Here is a 26,806-nt window from a genome sequence, read left to right on the forward strand (position 1 = left end):
GAAGTAGCGCAATTTCAAAGCTGCACTGGTGTGATTGGGGGCCTACACTCATTTCATCCCTGGGATTTTTATTTTTCATCATTATAGAGAACAAAACTCCCCAATGTGATGGTGTTTTTGGTGAGCGGTTCTCTTTAATGATACATCTGCATAGTTGCCAACATTTAAAAAAAAAAAAAATCCAGGGGCACTTTGCAGCATAGCTCTCAATTACCACACCCACTTCACTGAAGCTCCGCCCACTCTGCATAATTAATCTCACCTATTTATCAGATTATAGAGTCTACTCAATAAAGAGAGAATTACAGGAAATTAGAAAAGGGAATTTCAAATTTAAGGCCACAGTAGCAGATTTGGAATAATTCTCTCATTCAGCTGCACTACTTCTGCGTAACATTTATGGGCAGCCCGATTAACCACTTAAGCCCCGGAGGATTTGGCTGCTAAAAGACCAGGGGGTATTTTGCGATTCGGCACTGCGTGACTTTAATGGACAATTGCGCGGTCGTACGACGCTGTACCTAAATAAATTTGACGTCCTTTTTTTCCCACAAACAGAGCTTTCTTTTGGTGGTATTTGATCACCTGTGCGATTTTTTTGATCATGCGCTATAAACAAAAAAAGAGCGTCAATTTTGCAAAAATAACAATATTTTTCACATTTTTTTTATATGAAATTCCCCAAAAAAAATGTAAAAATCAAAATTTTTTAACATTTTCGGCCAATTTGTTTTATGCTACATATGTTTGGTAAAAAAAAAATCGCAAAAAGCGTATTTTGATTGCTTTGCGCAAACGTTATCGCGTTTACTAACAAAGGGAAAGATTTTTGTCATTTTTGGTGGGTTTTTTTTTTAACGCGTAATGGCGGCGATCTGCGATTTTTTTTTTTTGCGGTACTGTGACATTGTGGCAGACAGATCGGACCCTTGACTGACATTTTTGACACTTTTTGGGGGTACCAGTGATATTACTGCAGTAATCAGTGCTATATATATGCACTGTTACTGTAAAATGACACTGGCAGGGAAGGGGTTAACTGTATTGGAGAGGGAGGGGTTAAGTGTGTCCTAGGGGCGTGTTTCTAACTGTATAGGGACATTGCTATTGGTGTAAAAACAGAGATCAACGGTCCTACATAGTAGAACCGTCTGATCTCCATTTTTACACCAGGGAGAATGACAGGCGGCTTGTTTACATAAGACGCTCCGCCTTTCTCCCTTCACCGGAGCAATCGTGAGTGACCGGTGGACGATCGGGTCCGCTGGTCACACGCACTGACTTGTCAGTGAACGAGGCGTGCGCCCGTCCGTCCGCAATTGGCTCACAAGTCAGTGACAGGCGAGTGACGTTCCCCTACGTCACTCTGCCTGGCCGGGGCTGACTGCTGCAGTATATAGTCGTGCGGCGGTCGGCAACCGGTTAACAGGCACTTCCAGGGACAATATAAATGACCTGGGACAGGCTTCTATTTGCAGGGACTGTCCCAGGAAAAAAGGGACAGTTGGCAAGTATGCATCCGGGGTCTTATACCTGAAGATAACAGAGCACAGAATGTAATTGATTAACCTCTGCTACCTTCCTGACAATGTTTTGGGTGCAAGGTAATGTATTCTCAGGTAGAGTTATCCTTTAAGTTGCCTCCTCCTCCTCCAATCCCCAGAGGAGAGAGTACGGGGCTCTCCCCCTGTGACTGCACTCATTCTACACCCCTCCCCTCCCCCCTCTAATCATTTCGGTCATGCGGTACCTGACTGACTGTCATGTGATCACCTCCTCACACTAATCTTTTTTTTTTTTTTTTGCCCTCACTCATCATGGAGTTCTAGGACCGCCGCCCTTCTTCCGTCTCCTCCAGCCAATGAGGGCGCGGCCCGAGTCAGCTGACCGGTGTGACTGCGGCAGTAGGTGCTCTCAGTGTAGTCCCTGGGATCGGTGTGAGAGGTCGGTGTCATGGCTTCTCTTCTGTGCTGCGGGCCCAAGCTGGCCGCCTGCGGGATCGTCCTCAGTGTGTGGGGGGTGATTATGCTGGTAAGGAGCGGGGACTTCCTGTGTGCTGGGGGAGGGGGCTTTCTATATCTCAGTACAGTGTATATGGAGGGGTCTGATCTCTGAGTGTGTATATATATATATATAATTATACAGGATTTATACAACATTGACAGATTGTGCAGCGCTTTACAACATGAGGGTAGACAGACAGTACAAATACATTACATTCTACTACAGTAATAATCAGAGGGCCCTGCTCATTATAGTATGTGTGTGTATATGTATATATATAGTCTGATCACTGAGTGAGTGCATATATAGGGTCTGAGTTTGTGTATAGATTTTATATAAATATATATTATACATACATGGTCTGATCTATGTGTGTGTGTGTGTATGTATATATATATATATAGTCTGATCTCTGTATATTTTGGTATATATATCTTGAGAGACTTGACTTGTATGAGTGTATACAGTACATGAGGGGGGTTCTCTCTCTCTCTCTCTCTCTCTCTCTCTCTCTCTCGATATCTCTCTCTCTCTCTCTCGATATCTCTCTCTCGATATCTCTCTCTCGATATCTCTCTCTCGATATCTCTCTCTCGATATCTCTCTCTCTCTCTCGATATCTCTCTCTCGATATCTCTCTCTCGATATCTCTCTCTCGATATCTCTCTCTCTCTCTCTCGATATCTCTCTCTCTCTCTCTCGATATCTCTCTCTCTCTCTCTCGATATCTCTCTCTCTCTCTCTCGATATCTCTCTCTCTCTCTCTCGATATCTCTCTCTCTCTCTCTCGATATCTCTCTCTCTCTCTCTCGATATCTCTCTCTCTCTCTCGATATCTCTCTCTCTCTCTCGATATCTCTCTCTCTCGATATCTCTCTCTCTCTCTCTCTCGATATCTCTCTCTCTCTCTCTCTCGATATATCTCTCTCTCTCTCGATATATCTCTCTCTCTCTCGATATATCTCTCTCTCTCTCGATATCTCTCTCTCTCTCTCGATATCTCTCTCTCTCTCGATATCTCTCTCTCTCTCTCTCTCTCTCTCTCTCTCGATATCTCTCTCTCTCTCTCTCTCTCTCTCTCGATATCTCTCTCTCTCTCTCTCTCTCTCTCTCTCTCGATATCTCTCTCTCTCTCTCTCTCTCGATATCTCTCTCTCTCTCTCTCTCGACATCTCGATATCTCTCGACATCTCGATATCTCGATATCTCTCGACATCTCTCTCTCTCTCTCTCTCTCGACATCTCTCTCTCTCTCTCTCTCTCTCGACATCTCTCTCTCTCTCTCTCTCTCGACATCTCTCTCTCTCTCTCTCTCTCGACATCTCTCTCTCTCTCTCTCGATATCTCTCTCTCTCTCTCTCTCTCTCTCGATATCTCTCTCTCTCGATCTCTCTCTCTCTCTCTCTCTCTCTCTCTCTCTCTCTCTCGACATCTCTCTCTCTCTCGACATCTCTATCTCTCTCTCGACATCTCTCTGTCTCTCTCTCTCTCGATATCTCTCTCTCGACATCTCTCTGTCTCTCTCTCTCTCTCGATATCTCTCTCTCTCTCTCTCTCGATATCTCTCTCTCTCTCTCTCTCTCGATATCTCTCTCTCTCTCTCTCTCTCTCGATATCTCTCTCTCTCTCTCTCTCGATATCTCTCTCTCTCTCTCTCTCGATATCTCTCTCTCTCTCTCTCTCGATATCTCTCTCTCTCTCGATATCTCTCTCTCTCTCGATATCTCTCTCTCTCTCGATATCTCTCTCTCTCTCGATATCTCTCTCTCTCTCGATATCTCTCTCTCTCTCGATATCTCTCTCTCTCTCGATATCTCTCTCTCTCGATATCTCTCTCTCGACTCAGTCCCTGTACATACAGTTATATACGGGGATGTCGGTCTCCCCAACCCTCCCCTTCAATGATTTGACGTCTCACCTGCCGCCAGCTCCTTCCTGGTGCCGGGCTGTGGCCATCTTCATTGGTCAGTATGGAATGAGGTTACTCCCACGCATGCGCAGGACTGCAGTCACACAGGCGCTGTGCCGCACTGTAAAGTGATCTGGGTTTGCACATCGCAGGGAAGACTGCAGGCAGTCAGGTTGATGTTGCTGCAGAAGAGACTTTGTAGTAAGGAGCCGGCTCGCAGTTTCTGAAGATGAGACTTTAGTTCTACCCCAAGGTAAGGCCCCTCCATTCACGTATCTGAAATCGCAGGCAGGATGGGGTGATTCTCCCTACGTTTCCAGGTCACAAAATCGCAGCAAAACACGAAATGCACATTTGGGCGCCGTTCTTAATGGCACCCCAAACGTGGTTAGCAGATTCCCAGTTTTGCTGCCTGACTAACGCACCAAAAGGTGTGAAAAAGTGCAGGTGATTCTGTACTGAAATCCACTTTTATTTTTTTTGCACGTTTTTTGGCTTGTGAAGCGTGAAAGCGAGGATATAGATTGGTGGGGGAGGGGGGTGAATATTTGGTATAGCCGGGTCTTGTGTAGTTTATAGTCCCCTCAGTCTGGTCCCGTATTGTATTGGAGGGTGTCGGGGGAAGTGAATCATTCTGTCATTTCATGCCCACTTCCCTTTTCCATCCAGAGCCGTCATGTGACCCCCAATAACTTCCCCAAAATCTCTGCAATGAAGATTGCAGACTCTGAAACCTATAATTACTCCGAGTATTAGATGTGTCCTTGTCCTGGGCTGTGATTAAATAGTCTATTATAGAGCAAGGTACCTGTGTGAGAAGCCTTGGGTGGAAGCTGGTAATGATGGTTTCAGGGAAGGGATGTCACCTAGGTTCATACAACCCGTGGACAATCCCTGCACTGACACACATTGTACACTTTGCTGTCACTGGCTGTTCCTGCAGCGGAGACCATCCCATCCTACAAAGCCATGTTGTCTAAATCCTCTCCATCTTCACTCCCTTTGGGCTCATTTACATGGGTGGTGGTAAAACCAGGTGGTCGAGCCACAGTTTTACCAACCACCCACTTAAACACAGCGATGCAGCCAATCATGGCTGTACCTGGGCTTGTGGAATAAATAAAAAGGCACGCCGGTTTCCGCAGGGGAAACTTCCACCAAAAGCCACCTATTCAAGTCAATGGGCCAATGACGCAGCCGCCCCACAACTGTGGCTGGGTTGGCATTTTGAGGATTGAAGTAACGTATTCCCTCCTCACAGCTTGACAAACCCCCTCCAAAGAGTGATCTACCATGGATTGCTTTTTTAGAGACGAAAGTATAGCTGCACATGTGAGTGAGTCCTTAGGCCTGGGTTACGCTATTGCGGCTCTGCAAGCTGTGTTTGTGTGGGTACAGCAGCCCATTTCTTTACATGTATTACTGTGCCTCATGCAGGAAAAGAGTTCTTGCATCGTTTTTAAAGCGACGGGGAAATTGGAAGGTGCTTTTGGTGCGGTTTTGGTTTCCACACCTGCAAGCTGCTGCGATTTTAGATGTGTGGGGGTGCCATTAGGAAAGAATGGCAGTCCCACGTGTTTTGGGTGCGGTAACGGGTGCGATTCCCATACCCACAACCACACACAATAGTGTGAACTAGTGCTGCACCAAAATGAAAATTCAGGATGCGTTTGGCTGAAACCCAAATGTACAGTTTTTTTAAAAAAAAAAATATGTGTGTGTGTGTGTATATATATATATATATATATATATATATATATATATATATATTAGATTTTTATATATATATATATATATATATATATATATATATATATATATAATAGATTTATTTTTATTTTTTTATATAATTTTATTACAGGCCTCAACAAAACCCAGGTCGCAATGGCGACTGGAAATCACGTCCTGGCGCCTGGGTTACTCCGCAGCAGTGGTCGAGATCCTCCCATGTGGCCCACCCGCCGGTGCGAGGATTAGGGTTGGGCTGGCCGATAATTGAGGCCGCGGCTTTGTAGCCTGCTGGAGTGGCATCCACGCTCCTATGTGCAAACCGGTGCCCTCTGGTGGACGGTGCTGTGATGAGCGCAGCTTGCTCTCGCTGCCCACCCACCTCTGACATCTTCCCAGGTTGATAGCTGGGCTTGATTGGGAGTGCATCTTATCAGTACCACAATATCAGTGCTGCCCGTCAGTGCCCATCAGTGCTGACCGTCAGTGTAGCCTCATCAGTGCCAATTTTTTTTTTCCTTTTTAATTTTCAATTTTCTTTTTTTTTTTTAGTACTTGGCACCAGGCGGGAGCAATTCTTTTTGCCTGACTCCCCAGGCATGCAGTTCTGGGTGCTGGGCAGCAGATTTAAAAGGACTGCCTCATAACTTTTTTAGCTGGCTCCTAGATTCTAAGCGGATTTGTCGAGCCCTGTTTTATTGTATTTGACTTTTTATTATGAATTAAAATTAATATCAATTTATTTTCTGCCTTTATTGGCACCTTTTTGGCTGATTTGGCTGCTTTTGCACTGAGCGTTTTTTGAAGCCCTTTTGCATAAAAAAAACTCAAGAAAAATGCATCCCTTTAAATTCTACTTCTATCCTTACACTGGTTCATTGTGCTTCCATTGATGCGTTTTGGTGCATATTTGGTTCGTTTAAAAAATCGCACCAAGAATGCAACTTCACATTGAAATGCATTGAAAAGGCACCCGCATTGCATTTGGTATTTGTCACGTGACCTATGAAAACCGCACCATAAACACGGCATAATCATGGTGAAATATCGGTGCGTCCCTAGGGTGACCCCCAGGCTTACTGGCATTGAGAACGTTGTTGCCCAAGAATATACACATGAAGGATTTCAGTTAGAGGGTATCTGATACCAAGAACAAAAATGTAACATATTGCAATTTACCAATCCTAAAGCCTAGCGCACACGGGCCGAATATCAGGCGGCATCGGCCGGTTCAATAGAAACCAGCAGACATTCGGCCCGCGTGTGCTGGGGTTGGTTGGGGGTCGAAGGGGCAAGACTGAAAAATGTCTGCCATTGCCAGTGGCTGGGAGTACTGACTAGAGCAGGGATCCTCAAACTACGGCCCTCCAGCTGTTGTGGAACTACACGTCCCATGAGGCATTGTAAAACTCTGACATTCACAGACAGGACTAGGCATGATGGGAATTGTAGTTCCTGAACAACTGGAGGGCCATAGTTTGGAGACCCCTGGACTAGAGTGTTTAGGTGGGGGTGGGGGGCTGTTTCCCCCCTGTCGGAACACGATAGCACAGTGGGGGGGGATTGCTGTACTAACATTAGATTTAGTACAGCAGCTCCTCCTGAGCGGTCAGGTTTTTTCCTTCAGCCCTGCTGAGTTGAATGAAAAAAAAAAAAAAAAACTACTAGTGTGTATGAGGCTTAAGGCTGCATTCACACCGAGGTGTTCCAGAAACACGGGGGGGGGGGGGGGGGGAACATGCTGAAAACGCGGCACAATGCCCTTGTTTCTTAGACTATTTATTAGTCCATACATCCAGAAAACAGAGGTTGGCTGCATCAGTCGGAGAAATCCAAACTTTATCTTAAAAAAATCTAAATTACGATGACACCAGTTCCCAAATGTAAGATGGCAGCAGATGTTAACGCGTTTCATGCAGCTAGTGCCTAATTTTAAAGAGGAGTTCCGCCCCCCAGGAAAAAAAATTGAAAGTCAGCAGCTACAAATACTGTAGCTGCTGACTTTTTAAATATTAGAACTTACCTGTCCATGGAGCCCGTGATGTCGGCACCCAAAGCCGATTTTTGTATCGGATCTCGGGTGCTGCCGCCGTCATTCAGGCTAAGGAAACCCTGCACTGCGCTGCACTTTCTAATTGGCCTGGCGGCAGAGGAAGGAGGAGGGGGGGGGGGCTGCAGTGCTGTCTCCTGGAAGTGGGGAAAGGTACCTATCATAAACAGGTACCCCCCCCCCTGAAAGGAGCAAAATGTAGCACCGGAGGGGAGGAACCATATAAGCGGAAGTTCCACTTTTGGGTGGAACTTTGCTTTAACTCATTAGGCCAGAGATCCTCAAACTACGGCCCTCCAGCTGTTGCGGGACTACACATCCCATGAGGCATTGTAAAACTCTGACATTCACAGACATGGCTATGCATGATGGGAATTGTAGTTTACTGTACAACTGGAGGACCATAATTTAAAGACCTCTGCATTAGGCGCTAGCTGTGTGAAACTCGGTAACATCTGCTGCCATCTTGCATTTGGGAACTGTGATGTCATAGTATTGTGGCTTTTACTACATAAAGTTTGGATTTCTGACTTTTGGAGTGCGGTCAGCCTCTGTTTTCTGGATGTATGGATGTGGAGCTTGATTGGATGGACTAAGACCATCACCGATCGGACTGCCAGCCAATGGTACATAGGAGGGGCTGATGTATGGTGAATCCACCTGGATTGGTTTAGTTGTTGCCCATTATTTCTTAATGGCACCCAAAACGTGGGCAGCTGTCCTGCGTTTTGTTGCAAACGCAGTAAAATACAAATGCACTTGGATCAGTGGTGGAAGAAGGTACTTGAGTTAGATTTGGCGCATTCATTGCCTGTAGGGGAGGCCGTTGTTGCCTGTGGGGGAGGCCGTTGTTGCCTGTGGGGGAGGCCGTTGTTGCCTGTGGGGGAGGCCGTTGTTGCCTGTAGGGGGGAGGCCGTTGTTGCCTGTAGGGGGGAGGCCGTTGTTGCCGCCTGTAGGGGGGAGGCCGTTGTTGCCGCCTGTAGGGGGGAGGCCGTTGTTGCCGCCTGTAGGGGGGAGGCCGTTGTTGCCGCCTGTAGGGGGGAGGCCGTTGTTGCCGCCTGTAGGGGGGAGGCCGTTGTTGCCGCCTGTAGGGGGGAGGCCGTTGTTGCCGCCTGTAGGGGGGAGGCCGTTGTTGCCGCCTGTAGGGGGGAGGCCGTTGTTGCCGCCTGTGGGGGAGGCCGTTGTTGCCGCCTGTGGGGGAGGCCGTTGTTGCCGCCTGTGGGGGAGGCCGTTGTTGCCGCCTGTGGGGGAGGCCGTTGTTGCCGCCTGTGGGGGAGGCCGTTGTTGCCGCCTGTGGGGGAGGCCGTTGTTGCCGCCTGTGGGGGAGGCCGTTGTTGCCGCCTGTATGGGAGGCCGGTGTTGCCGCCTGTATGGGAGGCCGGTGTTGCCTGTGGGGGAGGCCGTTTAAGTGAATGGGCTTTCCTGTGACACACACCCCAGCATGCATTGTGCAGGTGAGAATCGAGCCTTAGATGTGACAGATGTTATTAGGCTTCGTTCACAGCCAGGGGAAAGTAATAGCAGGCACTTGAGCTAAAGTTTTACCGCCCCCTGACAACCTGCTTAAACACTAACATACCATTGATCACAGAGGTACAGATATTTAAAAAGCATGTCACTTTCCTCGGGCGGTGCTGCAATGCATGCAGTCGCAGCGTGGTGGTAAAGCAATATTTGGATTAAATCAGGAAGTGACATCACCTCCTCGCTGCCTTTGAAAAGTGATCCGAGCGTGGGTCGCTATCCTTCCCGCACGTGTGAACGAGCCCAGAGTTTCCTTTTCTTTTAGGATGGGGGCGTCCTCTACCAGTACAGAGATACCGGTCAGTCCTGCCAGAAATCCAGCGCTCCTGTGCTCTGAACCGATATCTCCAAGGATATCAATAACCTTCCCAATGACTGTATGTTAATGAGGCTGAGAGGAGGGAGGTGTTTGTAGTCTAATCAGGAGATCAGATTAGGATGACAACTAGCCGTGAACTGAAATGAAGATTTTAAGTGGAAACTGAAAATTCAGGATGCCCATGGCCTAAAACTGAAATAGAAACTGACATTTTTTTAAAAAAATGTTTTTTAATATGGAGTTGAATTCTATTTGACTTGTTTATTATCAGAATTTAAATAAATATGGGTTTATTTATGGCCATTACCTGCAACTTTTCAGCCAATAGGCTGCTTTCACATTAAAACGCTTTTATGTTAAATTAAAAAAAAAAAAAAAACTCAACAAAAATGCACCCTTTATATTCTATGAATGTCTTCACATTGGTCTGTTGCTGTGTTGAGCCCCCATTCACATTGCGGCTTTGAAATCGTAAAACTCCATCTGAAATCGCATGCCAGTGCGACTTAGAAGACATTTTGCGGCTTCATACACAGATGTCTTCTAAGTTGCACTGGCATGCGGCTTTGAAGTTGTGCGATTTTTAGATCAAGTTGCACGATTTCAAAGTCGCAATGTAAATGGGGCGGTGTAGTGGTTAGCACTTTCACCTAGCAGCAAGAGGGTCACTGGTTCGAATCCCAACCACGACACTACCTGCCTGGAGTTTGCATGTTGTCCCTGTACCTGTGTGGGTTTCCTCCGGGCACTCCGGTTTCCTCCCACACTCCAAAGACATGCTGGTAGGTTAATTGGATCCTGTATAAAAATTGGCCCTACTGTGTATGTATGAATGTGAGTTAGGGACCTTAGATTGTAAGCTCCTTGAGGGCAGGGACTGATGTGAATGTACAATGTATATGTAAAGCGCTGCATAAATTGACAACGCTATATAAGAACCTGAAATAAATAAAATAATAAATGGGGGCTCAACACAGCAACAGACCAGTGTGAAGTATTTGCAAGTCGCACCCGAGATCACCAAAGAGTAGCACAGGAATTACTTTTTCAAATCGGTGCGGCACCCCAAAGTCGGCGTTGCACCGATTTGAACAATGCCATTGCCGGCAATAGGCAAATCGCATGACAAGTCGATCCGATGTGAATGGGGACTGCTTTTTGGTGCATATTTGGGCTGTTAAACCAAAAATGCACCTCAATGAAAATGCATCAAAAACGTACCTGTGTTGCGTTTTTGATATTGTTTTTGAGTCGGATGACCTGTGAAAAAGCACCAGTAATGGCAAAATCGCTTTATTGGCACCTTTTTTTTTTTTTACTCCTGCTTACCGGATTTGTGGTGCATATTTGGTCAGTTAAACCAAAAATGCATCTTCTCATTGAGAACACATCAGAAACATACCTGTGCGTTTTTGATAGTTTTTGAGTCAAATGACCTATAAAATAGCATCATAAATGGGGTAAATCGCATGTGTTTTGCGCTGGCCTTTATCAGCACCTTTTTTTTTCTACTGTTTACCGGATTTTTGGTGCATTTTTGGTCAGTTAAACCAAAAACGCACCTCATTGAAAAAACGCATCAAAAACTTACCTGTGTTGCCTTTTTGATGTGGTTTTTGAGTCATATGACCAATGAAAAAGCACCAGTAATGGCAAAATCGCACGTGTTTTTTGCCAACCTTATCTGCACCTTTTTTTATTCTACTCCTGTTTTTCAGATTTTGGGTGCATATTTGGTCAGTTAAACCAAAAACGCACCTCATTGAAAACGCATCAAGAATGTACCTGTGTTGCGTTTTTGATGCAGTTTTTGAGTCAAATTGACCTATGAAAAAACGCCATAAACGGGAAAATCACATGTGTTTTTCACCGGACTTTATCAGCACCTTTTTTTTTCTATTGGCAAAATGCAGATCACCCAATTTTCAGACGATCCATTGGTGCACACCTAGTGACAACACTTTGTCCTCCATACAGCACAGTGAGTGAGTGTTGTCACCTTAGGAGGGTAGGTGTTACTGGCCGATTTAATAAGAGAATAAAAACCAGAAATAGGAAAAGGAATGCGGCCTGGTAAGCTTCAGTATATAAAGGTTTTGTTTTTGGGGTTGGGTCGGCTTGCTGATTTGTCAGGAAGGGGTTATTTGGCGTATGTTGGTTAGAAACACAGTGTTATGGGGGAGGGGGGGGGGTGTAGTTGTGTATACAGTAAGCAGCCTGTGTGTACACATAAACACCGCCTGCCGGTCACACACAGGGTGGGGGTGCCATGCTCTAGTTGGGACCGGTAGGAGAGCACAGCGGTGCGGTTTATCAGGGAAAGAACGTTGTACCCAAAACATCAACTGCCTGTCACTTGTCTTATTGAAGGAGGAATCCATCCAAGGGCAACCGAACCTACATTGATCAATACCCCGTTCCATCCAAGGGCAACCTACATTGATCAATACCCCGTTCCATCCAAGGGCAACCTACATTGATCAATACCCAGTTCCATCCAAGGGCAACCTACATTGACCAATACCCAGTTCCATCCAAGGGCAACCTACATTGACCAATACCCAGTTCCATCCAAGGGCAACCTACATTGACCAATACCCAGTTCCATCCAAGGGCGACCTACATTGACCAATACCCAGTTCCATCCAAGGGGAACCTACATTGATCAATACCCCGTTCCATCCAAGGGCAACCTACATTGATCAATACCCCGTTCCATCCAAGGGCGACCTACATTGATCAATACCCAGTTCCATCCAAGGGCAACCTACATTGACCAATACCCAGTTCCATCCAAGGGCGACCTACATTGATCAATACCCAGTTCCATCCAAGGGCGACCTACATTGACCAATACCCAGTTCCATCCAAGGGGAACCTACATTGATCAATACCCCGTTCCATCCAAGGGCAACCTACATTGATCAATACCCCGTTCCATCCAAGGGCAACCTACATTGATCAATACCCAGTTCCATCCAAGGGCAACCTACATTGACCAATACCCAGTTCCATCCAAGGGCGACCTACATTGATCAATACCCAGTTCCATCCAAGGGCAACCTACATTGACCAATACCCAGTTCCATCCAAAGGCAACCTACATTGATCAGTACCCAGTTCCATCCAAAGGCAACCTACATTGATCAGTACCCAGTTCCATCCAAAGGCAACCTACATTGACCAATAGCCAGTTCCATCCAAAGGCAACCTACATTGATCAGTACCCAGTTCCATCCAAGGGCAACCTACATTGACCAATACCCAGATCCATCCAAAGGCAACCTACATTGACCAATACCCAGTTCCATCCAAGGGCAACCTACATTGACCAATGCCCAGTTCCATCCAAGGGGAACCTACATTGATCAGTACCCAGTTCCATCCAAGGGGAACCTACATTGATCAGTACCCAGTTCCATCCAAGGGCAACCTACATTGACCAATACCCAGATCCATCCAAAGGCAACCTACATTGACCAATACCCAGTTCCATCCAAGGGCAACCTACATTGATCAATAGCCAGTTCCATCCAAGGGCAACCTACATTGATCAATAGCCAGTTCCATCCAAGGGCAACCTACATTGACCAATGCCCAGTTCCATCCAAGGGGAACCTACATTGATCAATACCCAGTTCCATCCAAGGGCAACCTACATTGATCAGTACCCAGTTCCATCCAAAGGCAACCTACATTGACCAATACCCAGATCCATCCAAAGGCAACCTACATTGATCAATAGCCAGTTCCATCCAAGGGCAACCTACTTTGATCAAAAGCCAGTTCCACTCCAGAGCAATTTTCTTGATTTGTCTCACACGTGTAAAAATCTTAATTTTTGGCTATAAAATGACAAACCCCCAGAACATTCTATTATTTTCTGAAAGCAGAGGCCTTGTAGAATAAAAAGACGATAGTTGCAAATTTTCGTGTCGCATGATATTTGCACAATTGTTTATTAAACACAAATTTTCAGGAAAAAAAAATTATAAAATGAAGTTTTGTGCAAAAACACACCATATAAACCCATTTTTTGGTTAAAATATAAAAGATGAGGTTTCATTGAGTAAATGGATACCAAACATTCCATGTCTTAAAATTTGCGTGCGCCTGCGCTATCACCAAAAACTATGGTACCTAAAAATCACCATAAGTGAAGTTATGTGCCAGTTCTCATTGGTGCGATGCGGGAACTCCGGGTTCCCGCATTGGACCCGACTCGGAGGCAGATCACACTGCCATATGCGAATCACTGAGAGTGTCAATACAAAGTTAATGACACCCCCCAGATTAGTTTGCATATCACAGCTGGAACTGTCAGTTCGGACATGAATCGGATCGCATAGGTGTGAACACCCATGCAATCCGATTCTGGTACGGACCAGAAAAAGGGTCCTGTGCTACTTTGGTCCGAATGCGATTGTGAATTCAGCCATACAATCTGTATGGCTGAATTCCCATCGCACACACATTGCATGTGATTTGCAGTGCGGTGCGAATCGCATGTGATGTCTGACATCGCTATAATGTGTACGGCACTTAAAGCAGAACTCCACCCATAAGGGGAAGTTCCGCTATATGGACTTGTTCCCTGCTCCTCATGCACAGATGGCACTTTTGGGGTGGGGGTACCCGATTTGGACAGGTACCTGCTCCCACTTCCGTCCCCAGCACCGCAGCTTCCTCCCTCCCCCCTGCAGTCTTCTGGGACAGTGACAGGTCCCGGAACACTGCATCCACCAATACAGGATGCGCCGCGTGACTCGCACATGCGCAGTGGGTGCCCGGCTTCGAAGCTGCAAGCTATCACCGCCGGGTGCCCATAGTGAAGATGCCGGAGCAGCTGAGGGAGGACGGAGGAAGAAGACGGCTGTGGTGAGCTCAATGCCGGTCCATAGGACAGGTGAGTCGCTATTTTTTTTTTTTTTCCCAAAGTCAGCAGCTACACTTTTTGTAGCTGCTGACTTTTTTTTATAGTTGCCTGGAGTTCCTCTTTAAAGTCTTTGCAGCTCATCAAATTATTGTTGTCACTCTGAGGTGTGCAGCGATATGCCACACGTGTGGCACAACCGCAGTTCATATATGCGAGCAGATCCTGGGCTTGCATTTGCACAGGTGTGCAGGGGAGTGGGGGTTTCAGCAATTATTATTTATTTATTTTTTACCTTTTTAATTAATTATATTTTACGTTTTTTTTCTTTTGTTTTATTTTTACTTGATTGCTATATCAGGAGTGGTTAATAAACCCCTATGTGATGGCATTGGGCAGGTGACAGGTACTCTTTATGGAGACATTAGGGGTCTAATAGACCCCTAATGTCTCCCCTGCCCTTCACACCATCTAATAAAGCACAGATCGGCTTGGTTAGATGTTTCCCCCGGCTGTACTGGCCAGGAAATGGTGAATTGGTCTCGTAGTGATCTCTCTCCCGTAGATGGCGGTTGTTTTTCCCAGGCTCCGGTAGGAGCGGAAAGCCCGGGAACGGGGGGGTCAGTGCCGCCGCGCTGAACAAAACCCACATAAGCCTTCCGATTTGTAAATAAAGGTTCTAGAGCTGAACTGGTTAAGTATGCAAGCGCCACACTTTCTATGATTTACAATAGATTTATTTTGGTGGTATTTGATCACCACTGGATAATTTATTTTTTATTATAGAAACGAAAAAATCCCAAAAATTTTCAAAAATAAAAAAACAATACTTTCTGTTATAAAACAAATAAAAATCCAGAAAAATAACTGGATTTTTGTAAGAACTTACCGTAAAATCCTTTTCTCTGAAGTTCATGGACAGCTGCAGCTCTGCTTAATCATAGACTATAGGGTTATGCTCCTCCCACTATTTACTGTTTACATCAGCCATCTGTCTTTCTCCCTCTCCTGAGGGAGATCGCGAGTGGCTGGTGGACATCGGAGCCGCCGGTCACACGCGTGGGGATGTCAGGGAATGAGCGGGAGCGCGCCCCCTAGAGGCTCGTGGGCGATTGACGTACCCCTACGTCACTTTGCCCGGGAGAGGCTGAATGCTGCAGTATATAGTCGTACGGCAGTCGGCAAGTGGTTAAAAAAAAAAAAGAAAAATCACTTTTATTGCTGTCACAAGGAATGTAAATATCCCATGTGACAGTGATAGGCAGTGACAGGTTCTCCATTGAGGAATCGGGGGTCTAAAAGACCCCAAACCCCTCCTCTGCACTTCAAAGTATTTAAAACGCCAGGATCTGCGTTTTTGAATACTTTGGATTTTTTAAAACAGCGCCGTTGGTTGCAGAGTAAACCAGAAGTGATGTGACTTTGCTTCCGGGTTTCTACATCAGAGACCCGATCGATTCCGGGGGCATGGGAGACCCGGGCAGAGTGGCAGGAGAGAGGGGGTGGGTGTCCCTTCCTGCTGCTTGTGATGACAGCCAAGCAGCTGCTTAGCCGCATCGGTTTTTATCACATAAAAGCCAATTGTCCGCTCTAAAAAACAAAAATGGTACCGGGGTGATGCATGCCTACAGCCGCATATCACTGGTACAACCACTTCCTCAAACTGACGTACAGGTACGCGATTTTGCGGGAAGGGGTTAATCACCACTGTGTTTTTTTTTTTTTTTTTTAAGTTTGCAAATAATTTTTTTTCCTTTTAATGGTGTGGTTGAGCTGGTGTGGCGGCTGCGCTGAGGAGGTAGCACTGGTGTGGCTGCGCTGAGGAGGTAGCACTGGTGTGGCTGCGCTGAGGAGGTAGCACTGGTGTGGTGGCGCTGAGGAGACAGCGAATGAGGAAAGGAATTCTGATAACAGGAGAGTCTGTTTACTTGGGATCAGCTGTGATTGGCCCTTTACCCCGACCTGTAATCAACTGTGGAAGGAACACAGTGATCAGAGTGCGCTGCAGCGGGCACATGGGGGGTGTGATTTTGAAGGGGGGGGTAGTCCCTCCCAGAACTGGATGCCCGCGCTGTAGCGGTTATTCAGCTATAGCGCGGTCGGCAAATGGTCAACTAGTTAAAGCTGACTGTCTCCTGTCCGCTTGCTTAGAATTTTTTATGTTTTGCCATCACTGACCTATGAAAATGCTTTTATATTCCAGGTCCTGTTGGGAATTTTCTTTAACATCCATTCAGCCGTTCTCATTGAGGACGTCCCATTCCAAGAAAGTGATCTCTTCGAGGAGTAAGTATGCAATGTCCCCATGTCTGAGCAATTAAACAGAAAAGTTACTTTTGTACAGTTGTGATTAATCTGCCCTTTTGATCCTCCCTTACAGCCCAACCCCTCCCAAGAAGATGTACGCCCTGTACGAGCAAGTCTCTTATAACTGCTTCATCGCCGCAGCCATCTACGTGGTGGTGGGCGGCTGGTCCTTCTGCCAGGTGCGGCTGAACAAAAGGAAGGAGTACATGGTTCGCTGAGCATGCCGGCCCGCTGTCACGGTCGTCTCCCTTCTGTAACCCCCCCAGACCACTCATCGGCTCACTCTGAGGACCACAAAGCACAGACCTGTACAGATTACATCACCCTCATGTATACCTAAAGGGTCAGTCCACCCAAATCTAACATTTGGTACCGGTGGACTGAATCGCACACCGGCTTCGTATGATGAGATCTGCTGAGTTCTTAGGCCCACTCACTTGCTGTAGCCACTTGTGAGGAGTGAGACTCCCATGCTAACCTTTATAGCAGCAAAGGCTGAGAACCCAGAAGATCTTAATGTTTAGAAGCCAGTCGGTGACTCACTCTATCAGTCTTCAAATTCTGTTCAGGGTGGACTTGACCATTAAATAAAAAATCATCTTCCCTGGCACCCTCCTGCCGAGCATTTCAGTGAAATACAATCTGAAGCCCCTGCTGACCAGCGCCAAGAATCCTGTCTTCATGCTTTCGATGAATTATAGTTCTGTATTTTATCCAAAACCATCTACAATCCTGCCAGTCACACTTTAGAGACTGTACATTGTTGTCTGTATTGGGTGACATCGGGAGGGAGTCCATCCGTTCTGGAGACTCCACCTTGGGTGATACTCTCTTACATCACCAACTTACCTGAGCAATGAAAACCTTGACTTGATAATTGTATATTTATGTGATACACTGGGACCAGCGGAGACATCTCCTCCTTACCCCTGCACCTTCTTCTTCTGGGATGTGTTATTTATGAAGTGATTGTTAAATAAAGTAACGAGTTGTGTGATCTTCGTCTTCATAGTTATTACACAGCGAAACTCCACCGAAGGTCCCTTTCACACTTGTGCGATGTACCCCATGATTTCCAATCACTACCATTCATATCTCTGCAACTTCAAAGTAGTCCCTGCACTAGAAAAGACAAGAACTCACTGCTCAAGGTGGTGTGACTGCCTGATGACTCACACCGGTGCATGTCCCGGCTCGCCTCCGTGAAAACTTGATAAAGGAAAAGGCATTGGCAGCACTCCAGGTTGAGTCAAAATCCAGATTTATTGAATGGACATCCAAATATGACAATCGTGACAAGGTAGACGCGTTTCACACACTGACTGTGTGCTTAAACATAATGATTAAGCACACAGTCAGTGTGTGAAAAGCTTCTACGTTGTCACGATTGTCATATTTGGATGTCCAGTCAATAAATCTGGATTTTGACTCAACCTGGAGTGCTGCCAATTCCTTTTCCTTTATCAAGTCCCTGCACTATATTGGTCCGACTTAAAGCGACTTGAGGTCCATAGACCTCTTAATTACACAGGCATTGTGTCAAAGTCGCGTGGCCTTCAGGTCCTACAAGTGTAAAAGGGGCCTAAATCCCAGCTTCCCGTAGATAAATCACACCCTAACGCATGCATCAAATATTTTGACCAGGTTGTTGGCTTCATGCACATGAAGAAGAGAGAAGGGCGCCTCTAAGTGCAATATTAAAAGGTTTATTTTGAGCACAAGGGGTTAAAACACAAGATTGTGTATAAAAATAGGCAAATCATGGAAAGTCCTCAAGTGGCTGGTCCTTCATCTATCTGCGGGGGGAGAATGGAGAGAGATGTCCAGCAGCTGTCAGATTCCTGGAAGATGTGCAGGAGCGAAGAGGCGGCCCGGGTTCCGGAAATACACTGGAACACACACGGCTGATGTGGCATCAGATGAGGGCGGTAACGTGTTTCGGAGCATGTGCGGCTCCTTCGTCAGACCTTGTCTGTATGGTGGATCGGTTATCTGGATGGCAGATGCAGCGGTGTCTCCTTGGCCTCAGTGTCCAGTTGAGCAGCAAATTGAGGACTTACCATGATATTCCTATTTCTAACCACAATCTTGTAATTGGTTTTAATACCTTGTGCTCCAAATAAACCTTTTTAATATTGCACTTAGAGGCGCCTTTCTCTCGTCTTCATGATCTTTCAGAGTTGCTTCTCACTGAAGTTCCATCTCCTCACTGCTACTCAGGCCTGGCATCCACCCCCACCAGATCTCTCTCTTTGAAGTGCCATCTCCTTACCGCTCCTCAGGCCTGGTCATTTACCCCCACCAGATCTCTCTCTCTCTGAAGTGCCATCTCCTTACCGCTCCTCAGGCCTGGCATCCACCCCCACCAGATCTCTCTCTCTGAAGTGCCATCTCCTCACCACTCCTCAAGCCTGGTCATCCACCCCCACCAGATCTCTCTCTCTGAAGTGCCATCTCCTTACCGCTCCTCAGGCCTGGTCATCCACCCCCACCAGATCTCTCTCTCTCTCTCTCTGAAGTGCCATCTCCTTACCGCTCCTCAGGCCTGGTCATCCACCCCCACCCGATCTCTCTCTCTCTCTCTCTAAAGTGCCATCTCCTTACCGCTCCTCAGGCCTGGTCATCCACCCCCACCAGATCTCTCTCTGAAGTGCCATCTCCTTACCGCTCCTCAGGCCTGGTCATTCACCCCCACCAGATCTCTCTGTGAAGTGCCATCTCCTTACCGCTCCTCAGGCCTGGTCATCCACCCCCACCAGATCTCTCTCTTTGAAGTGCCATCTCACCGTTCCTCAGGCCTGGTCATCCACCCCCACCAGATCTCTCTCTCTCTGAAGTTCCATCTCCTCACCGTTCCTCAGGCCTGGTCATCCACCCCCACCAGATCTCTCTCTGAAGTGCCATCTCCTTACCGCTCCTCAGGCCTGGTCATCCACCCCCACCAGATCTCTGTGAAGTGCCATCTCCTTACCGCTCCTCAGGCCTGGTCATCCACCCCCCCCAGATCTCTCTCTGAAGTGCCATCTCCTTACCGCTCCTCAGGCCTGGTCATCCACCCCCACCAGATCTCTCTCTGAAGTGCCATCTCCTTACCGCTCCTCAGGCCTGGTCATCCACCCCCACCAGATCTCTCTGAAGTGCCATCTCCTTACCGCTCCTCAGGCCTGGTCATCCACCCCCACCAGATCTCTCTCTCTGAAGTTCCATCTCCTCACCGTTCCTCAGGCCTGGTCATCTACCCCCACCAGATCTCTCTCTGAAGTGCCATCTCCTTACCGCTCCTCAGGCCTGGTCATCTACCCCCACCAGGGCGCCCTCATCTCTCTCTCTCTAGCCATAGCTTCATGCACGCTCTGCACATTTTTTTCCTCCCAATTTTGGATAGAGTAAGCGAGGGGTAGGATTGCACCACTATAATTTTTTTTATCGGCAAGTACAATGACCGATATTTTCGGTCAAGTACTCGCTGATACCGAGTACCGATACTTTGCGATGCAATTTGAGCCCATACAAAATGAATAGGCACAAATCGCACTGCAAAGAATCGCATGAGATTTGAGCAGGAACCCAGTGCGATTCCTGTCCAAATCACATGCCGTTTCCCCACCACTCCTGTGTGAACCCAGGCTGAAATCACTATGACAAACCTGGGTTCACAGAGAAGCGGTGCGGGAATCCGCATGTGATTTGGACAGGAATCACACTGCTTTCTGGTTCAAATTCCATGCTTCTTTTTTGGCAGATTACAAGCGTTTTTGTTAGATGTCAATGCCTGCCTCCAAACACCTGCGAAAAAAGGCTGGAAAAACGTCTGAAAATGATTCGCTTAGGTGTGAATGGAGCCTTAGGCTCCATTCACACCTGAGCGTATCGTTTTCAGGTGTTTTTTCAGGCGTTTTTTTGCAGGTGTTTGGAGGCAGGCATTGACATCTAACAAAAATACTGATGGTATTTTGAACTTGGTAATGGTGCATTAGATCCATTAGATGTGCAAGTCATGCAAAGGGGAGGTGAAGGGGTTAATATAAAGGTCACATACAGTAATGAAATGGAGATGACCTGTAGAGCAGGGCTCGAAAAACCTTGGCTGCCAGGTCGCAATAGCGACCTGGGCTGCACTGCAAGAGGTGTCTTGTCCCCGCTGAGCAAGCGGATTCCACTTAGCGGAGGTGCCCGTATGAAAGGGGCCTAAGGTGGCATGAGTTACTGGATCTCCTATCGCCCCCCACCTTGCTGCACTGTCTTTCCAAATGAGCCACTGCCCATCACACCATCAGCCGGTTCAATAAAAACTCGCCACCATTTGGCCCGTTTGTATGGTAGCCGGTCATTCGGCATGCGCAAAGGATAAAAACTGGCTCCTAGATTCCAAGCAAATTTGTCAAGCCCTGATATAGAGGGAAGGGGCGAGAGGCTTAAAAACTGTCCTACAATGAAATATGTTAAACCCTCACCTCGGATCTGCTGCTACGTATCTCCTTAGGATCCCTCTAGCCATAAAACACTTCTTTCTCCATTGTGAGACGGAGGGGAGGGCTCCCAATGTGAACAATAGTAGTGTTTTTTCTATTTGTTATTGCCCTGATTGATAATCACAAGGCACAGAGCCACTCTGATTGGCTCTGTGCATTATGTCTATGATCTGCAATGTCTGACGGCACGATCACTGCCATTGTCTTTTATAACGGTGCTCCAGATTGCCGCATCCACCCTACTGCCATTACTAATCATGCGGCTAAATGTAGGCAAAAGAAAAAAAAAATCCCTCTGCTATTGTATAAAATAAAAATACTAAAAAGATGTTGCAATAATTATCTCCTTTGGTACTCTCCCCCAAAGTACCTCTTCTCTGCCACAAGATGTCCTCAGTCTTCTGGTTTGAATGACGCAGGACAAAGCATATCCTATGAGTGCAGCGTGTCATGCACTCAAAAGGGTTGACTTACTAAAGGCAAATAGACTGTGCACTTTGCAAAATGCAGTTGCACCAGAGCTTAGTAAATAAGGTAAGGCTTAACTTTGTGTAGCAGGTTTTCCAGGCATTGGGCCTGATGTGGGTCTGCCATTGTTACCGGTTACCTCTCCAGCACATGTGAGCTGCAACCCTGGGTGTGAGAACTGAGACACTGACAACTCCGGCATCTTTGGTTGTTTTATTGTAATTTTAGGGGATGGGAGAAGGGAATGAGTGGGATACTCCTTTTGGCTCGAATATATACAAATCTGGGACTGTTGTAGAAAAATGCCCTTTAGCGCTGTCTTGACGCCAGCCGACGCTGACTGACACTTGAAACACACTGTAACTCTGAAAGCTGTGCTGGAACTCCGACCTAAGTCCAGAAGATCCAGGACTGTAGCATAAGGGACTTCTGACACTGCTTGCACTCAAAAGTCACTGACTACCCCTTCCTGCCTTCCTCTGGCTTGAGGTAGCTTGTTGTGAAATCCTGTATGGCTGCAACTCTCAACAGGTGCACTCACACTGTGCACTTTCTCTTCAGGGCCCAAACTGCAGGCACCCCCTTTAACACTTCAGGGTCCTCAACCTAGGTACCCCCTTTACAGCTAGCTGACACTTAGATCCTAGAACCTTCTCTGGAGTGGTCCCCACTGACACTAGGCAGACCCCCAGGGGCAATCCTCAGTACTCACAACCTGTGAAGGCTTTCCTGGGACTGAACCCCTCTTTCTCTCCGCTGGTTCTCGGCACACCGGATCCCCCTCAGCTCAACTCAGCACTCTCTGGATTCTCAGGCAGCACCCCGAGACATCCGCTTCCTCTGACAGGAGGAAAGACAGCCATCCTCTCCCTCCTGGGACTCTGCTCCTGCCAAAGACCATGAGTCATGCATCCCCCTCAGACTTATACCCACTCCCAGAATCCTTTGCTGCAGAATCTGCCTTCTGCGGTAGTAACAGTGCCTTGCGAAAGTATTCGGCCCCCTTGAACTTTTCGACATTTTGCCACATTTCAGGCTTCAAACATAAAGATATAAAACTATTTTTTTGTGAAAAATCAACAACAAGTGGGACACAATCATGAAGTGGAACGAAATTTATTGGATATTTCAAACTTTGTTAACAAATAAAAAACTGAAAAATTGAGCGTGCAAAATTATTCAGCCCCTTTAAGTTAATACTTTGTAGCGCCACCTTTTGCTGCGATTACAGCTGTAAGTCGCTTGGGGTATGTCTCTATTAGTTTTGCACATAGAGAGACTGAAATTTTTGCCCATTCCTCTTTGCAAAACAGCTCGAGCTCAGTGAGGTTGGATGGAGAGCATTTGTGAACATCAGTTTTCAGTTATTTCCACAGATTCTCGATTGGATTCAGGTCTGGACTTTGACTTGGCCATTCTAACACCTGGATATGTTTATTTGTGAACCATTCCATTGTAGATTTTGCTTTATATTTTGGATCATTGTCTTGTTAGAAGACAAATCTCCTTCCCAGTCTCAGGTCTTTTGCAGACTCCATCAGGTTTTCTTCCAGAATGATCCTGTATTTGGCTCCATCTATCTTCCCATCAATTTTAACCATCTTCCCTGTCCCTGCTGAAGAAAAGCAGGCCCAAACCCTGATGCTGCCACCACCATGTTTGACAGTGGGGATGGTGTGTTCAGGGTGATGAGCGGTGTTTCTTTTACGCCAAACATAACGTTTTGCATTGTTGCCAAAAAGTTCGATTTTGGTTTCATCTGACCAGAGCACCTTCTTCCACATGTTTGGTGTCTCCCAGGTGGCTTGTGGCAAACTTTAAACAACACTTTTAATGGATATCTTTAAGAAATGGCTTTCTTCTTGCCACTCTTCCATAAAGGCCAGATTTGTGCAGTATACGACTGATTGTTGTCCTATGGACAGAGTCTCCCACCTCAGCTGTAGATCTCTGCAGTTCATCCAGAGTGATCATGGGCCTCTTGGCTGCATCTCTGATCAGTCTTCTCCTTGTATGAGCTGAAAGTTTAGAGGGATGGCCAGGTCTTCGTAGATTTGCAGTGGTCTGATACTCCTTCCATTTCAATATTATCACTTGCACAGTGCTCCTTGGGATGTTTAAAGCTTGGGAAATCTTTTTGTATCCAAATCCGGCTTTAAACTTCTCCATAACAGTATCTCGGACCTGCCTGGTGTGTTCCTTGTTCTTCATGATGCTCTCTGCGCTTTAAACGGACCTCTGAGACTATCACAGTGCAGGTGTATTGATACGGAGACTTGATTACACACAGGTGGATTCTATTTATCATCATTAGTCATTTAGGTCAACATTGGATCATTCAGAGATCCTCACTGAACTTCTGGAGAGAGTTTGCTGCACTGAAAATAAAGGGACTGAATAATTTTGCACGCCCAATTTTTCATTTTTTTAACAAAGTTTGAAATATCCAATAAATTTCGTTCCACTTCATGATTGTGTCCCACTTGTTGATTCTTCACAAAAAAATTACAGTTTGATATCTTTATGTTTGAAGCCTGAAATGTGGCAAAAGGTCGAAATGTTCAAGGGGGCCGAATACTTTCACAATGCACTGTATATGTATATACAAACATAAGAAATAATAAAACATAAAAAGTTAAAGAAGACTGTCAGTCACCGCTCTCCGCTCTGCCCCTCCAGCAATTACTGGACTGGCAGGCTGCAGAGAGAGGGGTAGTAGCAGGCTTCATCTCTCCGACAAGGACTGAGAGCCAGAGCCAGCTTTTAATCAGGCAGCTGGGTGGATCCTGACAATACGGTCAGGTTCCTTCCAGTGCCTGGAGAGGCTCTGTGACATCAGCCAACAGCGGGCATTAGCTTCTGGGTCACAGGAGAGCACAAGTGCACTCCTGTGAACCCATGAGAAGTATGACCCCAAAAAAAGCTCTTTAACTTCTATAGCTTTTGAAAAACTCAGAGCAGGGAGATTACTGGGTGGCTTAAAGGTTGTAAAGCCTTAGGCCCCTTTCACACATGCGGAACGTTCAGATCCGCCTGTCAGTTTTTCAGGCGGATCTGAACGGATGCCCCATGCATCTCTATGGGGCATCGGATGTCAGCGGAGACATGTCCGATCCGATCCTGTCCGTCAAATCTGGACGGATGGAAACCCTATTTCTCTTACATCCTCCGACAGTCGCCGCCCACTCATACAGTCTTCACCAATGGGTATTGACTTCCTCTCCACGGGAGTAGCTTGGCAATACCCATTGGTGAAGACTGTATGAGTGGGCGGCGACTGTCGGAGGACTCAGAGAAAGGAATTTTACGGTATGATTTTACAAAAATTCAGTTTTTCCATCCATCCAGCGGATCTGATGAGAACAGACAGGCGGTCCGTTCCCATCCGATTCCCCCATAGAGAACAGCGGGACCTGACAGCTCTGTCTCCGCACACAGCTCGGAGACAGAGCTACCATCCGCCTGCTCAGCGGGGGATCGGCAGATCGATCCTCAGCTGAGAAAAATGGAGTCCGCCGACGGACTCTACGGTGTGAAAATGGCCTTAAGGTTTTTTTTCACCTTAATGCATTAAGGCAAAATACCTTCTGTGCTGCAGCTGCCCCCGAAACCCCCTTTTTTCTTACCAAGCGATATGCATGAGCACAGCGGCTCCAGCCGCTGTCTCTCTCCTCCTTGGACAGATTATTAGCAGCAGGAGCCATTGTTGGGCCCTGCTGCTGTCAATCAAAAGGTTTTACACAGGAGTGGGGGGCAGGGCTGAGTCCCACTGTGTGGGAAGAGGAGGGATCTGGAGCTCTGGCAGGGGACCCGAGAAGAGGAGGATCTGGGCTGCTCTGTGCAATGCAAAACCAACTGCACAGAGTAGGTAAGTATAACATGTTTTATTTTTTTTAAATCAAACGTTAGCAACCACTTTAGGCTGGCCATACCCTATGCAAATTTTGGCCAATATCATCTGAAACTCACTAATGTTGGTGTCCCTGGTACAACCCTTCCACCTGGCATGCTTAAAGTGGAGTTCCACCCTAAAATGGCACTTCTGTCCATCTTTTTGTGCCAGGTCACCTTAAAAAGAAATGGATAATCGCATTTTTTTTTTATTTTTACTTACCTTGGATTAGAAGAAAACTGAATTTTTGTAAAATCTTACCTGTAAAATTCCTTTCTCTGAGTCCTCCGACAGTCGCCGCCGCTACTCCTTTGGAGCAAAGTCTAATACCCCATATGTGACGAATATGAAGAGGCGGCGACTGTCGGAGGACGTAAGAGAAAATATACTCAGCTTACTTCCTCTTCCTCCCCTCGGCGGCCACGGCGATTCGTCACTTCCTGGCTTGCAATGATTCCTGGGAGCTGAACGTCATCCCAGGAATCAATGCGCCTGCACCGGCCCCGACGTCAGTTCCGGTTCAGGCGCGTCATACTTTGCTAAACAGCTTCTGGGCATGCCCAGAAGCTGTGCAGGGATGACGCTGCAGCCCCGGAAGTGACGGCGGGGCCGGTGCAGTGCATCGTTTCTTCTTGCAGGTAAGTGCAACCCGGGACAGATCAGAGGCTATCCATTGTGGAATGTACTAGCCCTGACTGTCCCAGGGGTATTTTTATGTCATTTTTTTTTTTTTTTTAGGTGGAACTCTGCTTTAAAAAATGGAAGGAGCTGGACTGAAAATTGTCAGCCGAGTAGTGTCTTCATCCAATCAGGTGCTGCCGCTGTTTGGGTATTTTGGCAGCTATTGTTGCTGACCTTTTAGAATATAATGGCCACAGAGGGGATGTGTCCATCCGTGCTGTATAGTGTGGATGGAGGAATCTGTTAGATTTCTGTGTATGGCCAGCCTCATGATCAGGAAAATAGGTTAAACCCTTGGCATTGTTTTCTTTTGGGAAATGTCTTTGATCTTCCTATCCCAAATATACAACAGGACGTGAGAGAAGATTCCTCCTCTTTTTTTCAGTGACAAATGTAACATTTTGGATTTTCGGTCACTCCATGTCTCTTTTACAATGGTCACCAGGGAAAATAGAGAGGTGGGATTCTCCCTAATAAAAACCTGGCAGAGGTACTAACTCTTCCTTAACCACTTAAGCCCCGGAAGATTTTACCCCCATTCCGACCAGGGGGTATTTTGCGATTCGGCACTGCGTGACT

At 46.7% G+C, this 26,806-nt stretch overlaps 1 protein-coding gene across 1 annotated transcript; it reads left to right on the forward strand.

Annotated features, from left to right (window-relative positions):
• The first annotated feature begins 1,894 nt into the window (after positions 1-1,894).
• RNASEK (ribonuclease K) lies at positions 1,895-17,318 on the forward strand. Its single transcript, XM_082254908.1, has 3 exons — positions 1,895-2,031; positions 16,611-16,693; positions 16,788-17,318. Exons 1-3 carry the CDS (start codon positions 1,954-1,956, stop codon positions 16,930-16,932), a joined length of 306 nt encoding a protein of 101 aa, XP_082111034.1. The 5' UTR covers positions 1,895-1,953; the 3' UTR covers positions 16,933-17,318.
• The last annotated feature ends 9,488 nt before the right edge of the window (positions 17,319-26,806 follow it).

This window comes from Pelophylax lessonae, assembly GCF_965119305.1.
Source record: "Pelophylax lessonae genome assembly, chromosome: 4".
NCBI lineage: Eukaryota > Metazoa > Chordata > Amphibia > Anura > Ranidae > Pelophylax > Pelophylax lessonae.

Coding starts and splice junctions, on each gene's coding strand:
- RNASEK (XM_082254908.1), top strand. CDS start 1,954: ATGGCTTCTCTTCTGTGCTGCGGGCCCAAGCTGGCCGCCTGCGGGATC. Junction 2,032..16,610: donor TGTGGGGGGTGATTATGCTG/GTAAGGAGCGGG, acceptor TTTATATTCCAG/GTCCTGTTGGGAATTTTCTT. Junction 16,694..16,787: donor GAAAGTGATCTCTTCGAGGA/GTAAGTATGCAA, acceptor CCTCCCTTACAG/CCCAACCCCTCCCAAGAAGA.